The sequence below is a fragment of the Emys orbicularis genome, chromosome 7 (genome assembly GCF_028017835.1).
Source record: "Emys orbicularis isolate rEmyOrb1 chromosome 7, rEmyOrb1.hap1, whole genome shotgun sequence".
In the NCBI taxonomy this organism is placed as follows: Eukaryota; Metazoa; Chordata; order Testudines; family Emydidae; genus Emys; species Emys orbicularis.
Window position 1 is genome coordinate 82,734,248 of NC_088689.1, and position 9,971 is coordinate 82,744,218.

Below are 9,971 nucleotides of genomic sequence, written 5' to 3' on the forward strand. Positions count from 1 at the left end.
TTGGCCACTGTCGGTAGACAGGATACTGGGCTAGATGGACCTTTGGTCTGACCCGGTACGGCCTTTCTTATGTTCTTATTTCCAAGGCCAACAGAGACAGTAAAAAAGAATGACATAGAGGTGCTCCATTCAGTCTTGGGGCAAGGGGAGGAAAGTTGGTGTTTGTGTCAAAAACATCTACAAGGCATCTCTGACATCAGGTCACATGTGTGGGGAGGGGATAGATAAGGCTTCCTAGGAATAAGTGGTGAGGTATTGAAGCTCCATGAATGTATGTAAATTAGATGAGTTTCTTTCCTTCACACCAAGATAAAAATCAAGACAGAAAAAACTACAACCTCCATCCTCTTTAAAAATGGAGCCAAAAGCCCAAGTTCATTCCAGATCTAACTCCACTGCCTTTAGCAGAGTTGCACTAAGGATAAATTTGGCCCCAAACCTTGAAAACACTTGGATGGCCCTCCGCCTGCAAATAACATGCTTCCGGGCTATTTTTTGCTGTAGGAGACTGAAGATGGTGAATTCTGCTACACAGACAGGATGGTTCAACTGCAACAATAAAATAGCCCACTAATGCATGATGTGTTTGGGGAGGGGGGCTAATGTTCATTCACTCCCTCCCTGTGCTCTTGAAATGGCTGTCATTCCATGGCAGGCAGAGCAATGTCATTGGCTCGGTCACTGATCTACAATTTTTAAGATTTCCCAAGCAAAACAAAGAGAATAAATAAAAACTGAGAGGTACATATGTGGAGGGAAGGCATTGATTTTTATACCCAGTTTTGCAGCAAGGGCTGGGTGGGAGGGGAAAGCACAGAACCCTCTCTGAAGCTGTGATACATCTCTAACTGGTTGGAGGCTCACAGACCTCTCTTTGGCTTGCAGGCCTTGAATAATTAAATGCAGTTTCCTCCAACCTTTTTTCCCCTGCTATGCATGACGGGCTGCAAAAACGTTTACCATTACCTTGGGCAAGGGCTTCTTGTCCCCCTGCAGAGCCCCTGCCAGCACACAGGCCTTATACTCCCCAGTGGAAGTGCAGGTGCATTGTTTTATTCCCCCCCGCACAAGAAATATGTTATCAGCTGTGAATGCTCAAGTATATGGCTCTAATTTATAAGGCTACACCAGACATGAGGAAATGGTACTTTGGCTCCTCTTGGCTCTGCTGAGTTCATTATAGAGCAGTAAAAGAGGCTCAGCCACACATAGCCCAGAATTTGGCTGAACATTCAACACCTGATAAAATTGTATATTAGGTATTCTGCTTAGCTTCTTCTTCACTTTTTTATTCCTCAGTCTGTTTTACAGCGGCAAAAAAACCTAACTAGGAACAGGGGACTTTATCTCTTCCTGTCACTGCACCAAGCCCCTAACTAGGTGACCATTTGACCATTCTGAAGAGATTTATGCAAAGCTTATGAACCTAAGGACCTAGCTACAAGAGTCTCATTGATTCAGAGGGAGCGTTATAAGTGAGACAGCTTTATAAATCACCTGGAGCATAGCAGCTGACACCAGCCACTCAGAGTAGAAACAGAGGCTCTAGACCCCTTGTACCAAGCTGGGGTGTATATAAAATGCCCCCTGGGATCGGTGTCTTGCTATTGAAGGAGTGTTCTGGGGGCCGGTTCTGGAATTTGTAACGAGTCTATATTATAGATAGATAATTTCCTCGTTTGTCACTTGAGTGGAGATGGATTCACACTCTCTCCCAATTCTTTCCACCAATTTAACAGTTTAAGGGGTAAATCTGTTTGTGTGCAGGAAGGCCAAGGAACTAAAGAAACTGGGACTGACGATGCTTCTATTCATCAACAAGTCAGGTACGCGGAGGCAGCTGCAAACCCATGCCAGGCCTGCCGCATCATGGAGTGTCGGCTCTGAACTGGGGGATGTTGGGAACCGCGAGGGCCAGTTAGTTCCTGCCAGAGCTCACATCTGGGGGGGCCTTCAAGATGATTGCTGGCTGATACATACTCAGCACTCTCCCCTTAGGGCTTGGATTCCCTGGGTAACCTTGAGCAGGAACCGTTGTACAGCTAAACGGTCTCCTCGCTTAGCACTACACACTGCCCTTCCTTCTACATACCAGCCCAGCGCAACCAAGCATGCTAGTGCCTAAAACCACATGCAGTTCATTGGAACAGGAGCTTCCAATGCAGCTGAAACATTATACGTTGCCTGATGCAACAGAATCCCCTTTCCCACTAACCTTACCCACTTGTTCTGCAATACGTTGACGTGGTCCCACCTGCCTGCCCTCCAACTGTCAATATGACACACAAAAAGCAGACACAGAGCTTTATCTAGCCAATTTATAGGCAACCCCAAGGCTTGATACTCCAGCCCTTAGTCATGGAAATAACCCTTACTGGAGTGAGTAATCCCACTGACTTTAAGACTACTCACATGAGTAACTATTATTCATGGATAAGAGACTCCAAGTCTTTAGGGCATTTGATTTGTGTTCTTTCCCCCCCAGCATAAATTGCAACTATATTTCTAACCTCACAGTGATTTTTGCTCTGATGCACGGTGTAATCTCACTAATTTGCGCTTCATTTCGCTGCACACCTCATCATTTGCACATGGAAACTGCGGTCTCCCATTCTCATCCCCCCACACACTCCTGCAACTTCTTAGAAATGTAAGCCTTCCCTGAACAGCTAAGACTTCATTACTTTTACAAAATTTACTGCGGAACATTCACTAGCATGCTGTGAAGGCTCATAAATAAATTAGAGAGAGACAATCCTCGGCAGGTAAATTAACATGCATTTTGAAATGCATTATCCTTGGTTCGCTATCATGCTTGTTCATTTACTCGCTAATTGGCAAAATCCAGTAGTTCACAATGGACAACCCTCTCCTCCTCCAAAAAAATCACCCATGCGGCAGGGGACAGTAAGACAGACCCTGATTTCAACAGCACCAATGTAAATCTGAAGTCACTGATTTCAGTGGTGTCACCCCAGATTGCACTGCTGCTAGTGAGAGGGGAATCTAGCCCACAGAAAGCTAGAGTTTGACTCCTTATTTGAATAGATATGGATACGGTGGAACTCCATTACAGCCAGTTAATAAAAAAGTCAATGGAAGCGGAGAGCTCCCCAAAATTCTCCCCCTTAACTCCTACATGAGAAATCTGACAGACCTTGAGAAACATCCACACTAGAAATGCATTGGGCCCCATCCATCCTCAGTTTAATTCCATTCACTTTGTGTATATGTAATGAGCCAAATGCATTCGTAACTCCAGCAAATTCCACTCTGTTTTGGCTGCAGTGCCCACGGCTTTATCATAGTCAGCTACATTTCACTGATGGTTTTATATCCCCATTAAGTGCCCAGGCCAACAATTTGATTGCTGACATGGGGCATTACCATGCAGAAGAGACAGGATCAGGCCTCATCCCTCACTCCCTTCAATCCCCAGCTCGGTTGATGCTGGGAACTTGAGTCTCCCACAGGAGACAGTTCAGCATGCATTGGTCTCCTGTGCCCCCATTAGCTCATTGAGAAGCAGCTTTAGAGGAAGCTGCTTACTTTCCTAATTGCAGGAAAGGATCCAGGGTTTGTATGGAGTGCATGACAGGATGTGGAAGCCACATACCACATGTTTGCCTGGCCTGATTTAGATTCATATGCCTGGGTCTCCTGTCCTGCAGCCCAATCCCCCCTTCACTCCAACCAATCTGGCTAAACATACTGATACACGCATGCAAAAGTGGGTGTAAACAGGCATCTGAATTAGAGACAAAAGAACCAATTCTTCACTCTGAGAAAATGCTCAGTATATTTATCATCTGACTAATATCTTCCAGTCTCGAATGATATCGACCAGCATTAAAAGATTGTTGAAATAAGGACTCACCAAAAGAATGATAGGGAGGTTGTTACAGTTGGTGAGTAATTCTGCCCATGTGCTTTCCTCAAACAGTTTAGTGCATTTCCAACTCCATGACCACATCCCAAAGAAATCTATGCCATTCAGGTTATCAGTCCTGTATAGCCCTACAACAACAAACCAAAGTGCATAGCCCAGAACTCAGGAGCAACTCTACAACAAACCACTGCAGATACCAAGAAAGGCAACAAATTTGCTAAAGAAATACATTTTGCTTTCCCAGGGTTCTTAGGAAAGCATATATTTAAACGTTCCGACAGTGTGCTTCCTAGCAGAGTATTTAATTCAAGGAGTACTTGCTTGAGAATGAGTTTTTAAAAAACTCCATCCTACTTGGCTATTTCTTCAACTTAAAAACAAAGCTGTTGTCCAAGTTGTGTTGTTTATTGTACATGTACAGTGTTGTACTGTAAATATACACTCCAGCACTAGACCCTCAAGGGCACTCTGCTGGCTTTTGAAGCCCAAAAGCCAATAGACTTGCTTGAGGATAAACTCCCAGGTTCCCATTTAGCCAGCAGCTGACCTTCTTCATTGGAATTTTAAGGAAGTTTTGCACAGAAATAACAGTTTCCTCAGAATGGAGCCTCTGGACTAGGCCCAATTGTGGATTCAGAGGGATTAATTCTACCCGCCAGCGCTCAGGAGGGTCCCTGTTGATTTAAGAGGGAACCTCACACACTCAAGACCAGAACTAAGTCCTTAACAATTAAAACAAATAACAACAAAACAAACCTTTCCAGGGCTGAAAGAAGCAAGCCGGTGCGCCATGATGAAGGGGGTTCATGTAAGCAGGGAGCATGGTGCATTTAATCCATTGGAGATAAACAAGAAACGCCCCTCATCATCATATTGCCCATGAGCAACCCATACTGAGGGATGCTTAGCAGTACAGAGGGAACTGCCTTCCTGGCCTCCTCTCTGCCAGAGGGAACGTGGCTGTGGCAAAGAACGTTTGAAAGTGGTTGAGGGGGGGGAACAGAACTGAGAAAATGAAGAACATAGAGGATCATTAAGAGAAAAAAAATGGGCCCTATTAGTGAGGGATCCTGCAGAATGAGCTTAAACACTGAGCCAGGTCAGAAACGACACGCATTCTGACATGGTTCCCATAGTGGCTTCACTGTCAGGAGCAAAGGCTCACATGCAGCTGTTTCAGACAAAAGCCCTGAGCAAGGGATGTCTGGGAAAAGGGGCAGGAGGGGAGAGAAAGAAAAGGAGATTTCAAACATCTGAGAGAAATATAGCAAATGAATGTTTTCCGAATGGGGAACTGAAGCACATCAGGAGGTTAAGGCCCAAACTTACCAAAATGGCCAGTTCTGAGGCAACCTAAAAACTTCTGGTTTTCAGAGGTGCTGAACACCTGCAGCTTCCGCCAACCTCAGATGGAGCTCTCAGTGCTCCGGATAACGAGGCCTGCAGTGTCTAAAATTAAAAATCTCACCAAAAATATACATCACTGCCCACTTTTGACAGCTGCCCAAGTTCATAGAGGAACGGCTGTGGCAGGGCCAGCAAATGAGGCCACCTCTCTGAATCCCAGTCCAGCCCCTCAACTGAAAGGCCATCCTTCCTCTCCTCTGACATCCAAACAACTAACAAGATGTGCTATCACAGCAAGAGACTTAAGCATCCAACTCTCACCATGGGGGATAAAATGTTTCCGAACACACATGCTACCCTACAAGAAAATGGGTCACCGCTCTCTAGCCAATGGCAACTTTTTTCAAGTCCAAGTGATAAATGGCAGGTTCACAGAGGGAGGCATGGGCTTGCTCTGTTTGCAGGGTTTATATAACAATTTATATACGGGCTATTCTCCAGCAGTTATGCACGTGTAATTCCCATTAACAGGAGTTTAGCGTAGGCACCAACAGGAGAACAGTCCCCTAAGTGGTCAGCATTTATAGAGAATATGCATTTTATATTCTAACAATGATCAGGACGAATCCATCAGGGAAGCATACAGCAGTTGTTGTGCCTTCGCAGGGATCTCACTGCAATCCAGCACCAACTAGCTGATGCCTTTAAGTATTTAAAAGGAAAAAAAAAATCAGCATCAACCAGCAGCCCTTTTTTCCCCCAGAGCCATTAATCTCATTCACGACATACACACACGTGCCCACCCATAACAAGAAAATCAGTCGGTCAAGTGGACACCACCCAGCACGCCTGCTTGAATGGGTCTGTTTCAATTCGGGATTTTGCTTTCTAAATCTCAATGAGAAATTTCCCTTTGGACAACTGCTGAGCTGAGCCTTCCTTAGCTCAGCATAAGATGATTAAAACCATGTTATCCAGGAGGAGAGAGAAAATATGGAACACTGACTATTTACCAGGGACAGAACCAGAAACCAATATCCAGAACCGCCACAGACAATGAAAGCGATTCCTACTTTCAAAAAAATCAACTGTTTTCCCCCCATCCCACCAAAAAAGGAAACTGTTCTAATCATTGCACATGCTGCCCTAGGTCATAATGAAACAGTTCTAGGGAGTCTGCAAAAACAGCCTCATTCTTGAGGACCCTATAAAGGGAGACAACTTAAGCAACTGACAAAGAAAACCTCTAAAGATGAGCAGGGTTTCTAATAAAAACTCAATATTGTTCTTTGTTGATATATGGAAGAGAAAAATTGGTTTTATAATTGGAAGAATTTAGCATCCAATTTAGTTTCGAACAAAGGAATCCTCCAAAATTATACCTGCGCTACAGGTTTAAATTAAGTCTTTTCAATCGCTGGACCGGCAAGAGGGGGAGGGAGGCTTATAATAAGGGGAACTGCCAGGAGAAGGGGCTTAGTCTGAGTATAACAGTAACTGTCACAAACAGTTTTCTTCTGTTAAATATTTCTTTCCTTGAGTGACAGATGTTACAATCCTGAGAGCTCCAGAGTACCGTACATAAGGCATTACAGTCCACATGTTACAGGGCATTAACCTACTGCCCAGCAATCATGCCTCATCATCATCCAATACTCACACATGACTTCTTTTTTTCCCCCCAGGTTCAGAAAACAGGTCATAATGAGAATAAAATAACACAGCAATAAGAGGCCAGGCTGAGGTCTCAGTTCCGATACTTTTCTTCTTCAGATGCAGCATAAACCAGAATTGCTTTCTGCCCTCTGTCAGCAAAGGCGCACACACTCACACAACCCCCTTTTAGGGCCAAACCTTCCGCTTTATAAAAGCTTATGAGCCATATATTGTCATTACTGGGCCCAGTTTTGCATTCCTGGCACACGTCAAACTCCCACTGATTCAATGCAGGATTGGGCCCATTCTGGTAACACTGTCATTCTATTGAAGCTGTTAACGAAACATACCTTATACTAAGCACTGTTTTGCCAGGAGTTTAACATGTCTAGAAAAAAAATTGCTGTGAGCTAAAACCTAGCATAGCAGACAGGAGCAATTTAATAATATTTACTTAATCAATTTGGGTGGAAGAGGGAAGCAATTTTTTTTTTAAATAAATTATATTACTCTAGAAACATGTCTCCTGATTTGAGATCCTTGTTTAAACTTTTAACACACACACACACACAAAACCCACCACACCCTAACTTTAAATTACTAGTGTGATGAAGGATTAATAACACAATTAGGCCCATTGATTTCAATGGGACTTCTCACATGAGTAAGAATTACTCACATGAGTTGTAGCTGCAAGATCTGGCCCTAAAAATGTGCTATTTGTGCAGTGCAGGCATATTCCACACACCCCGGCAATAGACACCTCTCAAGGTTTTATTCTGAGGAACGTGTGTGCATGTTTGACAGCCAGATTGACAGAAAAAGATCCCAACAGCTCAGTATCAGAGGTCAATAACATGTGGGCTCAGAAGTATGATTACAATGGGCTCCATAACAGCCCTGGAGTCATCTCTATGATGTGGTATGATGCCGAATAAATAACACAGCTAACTATGCCTTTTAGAATGGAGTGCTAGTATAGTAACACAATAGACCATAATGATTCCAAATAAATAATTCAAATAATTCTGTTAATAAGCTTCCTTTTTAGAAGAGCTAAACACGAGTCTAAACATGCATTCAAAAATATTTTGGCCCTTCAGTAAGTTACATTCATTTCAAAAAGTCTTTCATCAAATATTTCCTTAAAAGCAGGAGCTACAAATCTATCTATCTATCTATATATATATATATATATATAAATCTGATTCTTAAATACCACAAAAATTGTGACTCAAAGCAACAAATATCCAGGGAGGCAAAAACAAAGTTAAGGGTGACAGTGCCATTATTAACCCATGTCATTGAGACCTTTCTCCACCTTCAGAAAAGCACAACGTAAGGACACAGTGTCAGCCTTTACTCTGAACAGCCTGGCTTTCCCCGTTTTGTGGCACAAACGCTTAACGTCTCATAACGTAGACGGTGGCGTCTCAAAACACATTCCAGAAAGGTTTTGGGTGGATTTGAGGAAGGGAAAACAGTGGCAGCTATCACATTGTGGAATGAACAAGTGAGAGCGCAAAAATTCCCAACTCCAACAGTAAATATAATTCCACATCCTTCATTACCCTTCCCCACCCCCCGCACCTTTCCCTCCACCCAAAAAAATCATATGCTTTCTGATTTTGTCTCACCAGACTAAAATCAATTTGTGTCAGTTCAGAGAGGGGGAAAATATCCTCAGATTGATAGTTCCACAGCCACAGGCTATTATTAGTTTGTACTAAACTCCACCGGGCATTCCTGGATTGCAGATGCTGTACTGTGCACCTGTAAACCAGAAAAGCAACCTCTGTTTCTTCCTCTCAATCAAAATTAACATTTAGATAACTGTATTAAAGAAAAAAACAGAAACCTTCAAGCATTGGTGAAGTTTGAGTCTTCTAGCAACTTGCAGTCTATTTCTATTTTCCTTAGGGGGGGGGGGGGGGCGGGGAACAGGAAGGATTTCACACCAAAGATTTCAAAACTTCTTATTAGAAGAAAATAAAAATAAGGCTGCCTAAACGAACCGCCTAAAAGAAGTAACTTGCTGGAGTGTCACCGCCTGATAACCTATACAGAGGAATCTTTGCTCCTGCATACACACTCCAGGTAGTCACGCACTTGCAATACCGAGGGGCGTGCAATGCAATACTCAAAGCCCATCGCCACTGCTGCCCCCGATCCCTTCGCACGCTGCGTGTATTAGAGAGTTTGCCAGAGAGGAGCTGCGGGTCATTACGTTAATTAACTTTCACCTGTCCCTCCGAGCACACGTCTCTCTCTCCCCACACCTCACTTTCGGAGGCATCTTCCTTGAAACCCGGGGAACTGCTATGCCCACGCCACCCGGGCACCTACCCCCGCCGCTTCTCCACGGGGCGGCGCGGGGAGGGTGCCGGACCCGGGCGCTCGCCAGCCCCCCCTCCCGCGCCTTGCCCCGAGGGAGCGAGGGGCAGCCCGGGGGCAGGGTGCCGGGCCGGTACTCACGTGTAGTGCTGCGGGAAGCTGTAGCCGTGGGCGGCGGGGGCGGCCAGCAGCAGGAGCAGCAGGAGCGGGCCGAGGGGAGCCGCGCGGCGGGGCTGCGCCGGCATCGCCATGTTGCCATGAAAGATGCAGCGGGGAAGGGCGAGTGGCGGCGAGCAACCTCTGCCCCCCCTCCTCCTCCTCCCGCTCCCGGGGTGGCCGAGCGCCCCCTCCCCCCTCTCCTCCTCCGCCCCCTCCCCCGCCGCGGGTGCGCTGAGCAGGGCCGTTCTCAGCGGGGCGGCCGGCAGCACTGAGCCCAGCCAAACGGAGCCTTTCCCTCAAATAGGCTGCCGAGGCACCCAGCCTCCTCCCCCCTCGCCGCTTCTCCCCCCGGCCCCCCCATCGCCGGGCGGCACGCGCCCAGCCCAGCCCCGTCGTCGCGCATGCTCCCCCCGGCCCGCCGCCGCCGCGCGCCCCGGCCCGGCCCGAGCGCTCCGGACTCGAACGGGCGCAGCAGCGCAGCCCGTCCCCGCTCTCTACCTGTGTCCCCCACCCCACCAGGCTGTGTCCCCGCTGCAACCCCCGCCCCCCGATGCATCCACCCCTCCTGTGCCCCCTGCAAACCAGC

The 9,971-nt window shown here is 46.2% G+C and overlaps 1 protein-coding gene across 1 annotated transcript in view; it reads right to left on the reverse strand.

The window, feature by feature from the left end:
* The window catches only part of CACNA2D2 (calcium voltage-gated channel auxiliary subunit alpha2delta 2), a 581,166-nt gene extending 571,430 nt beyond the window's left edge, over positions 1 to 9,736 (reverse strand). The window contains exon 1 of the mRNA XM_065407282.1: positions 9,368 to 9,736. Coding sequence (XP_065263354.1) covers positions 9,368 to 9,477 — 110 coding nt within the window. The 5' untranslated portion in view covers positions 9,478 to 9,736. The remainder of the gene's footprint in view (positions 1 to 9,367) is intronic.
* Positions 9,737 to 9,971: the final 235 nt, after the last annotated feature.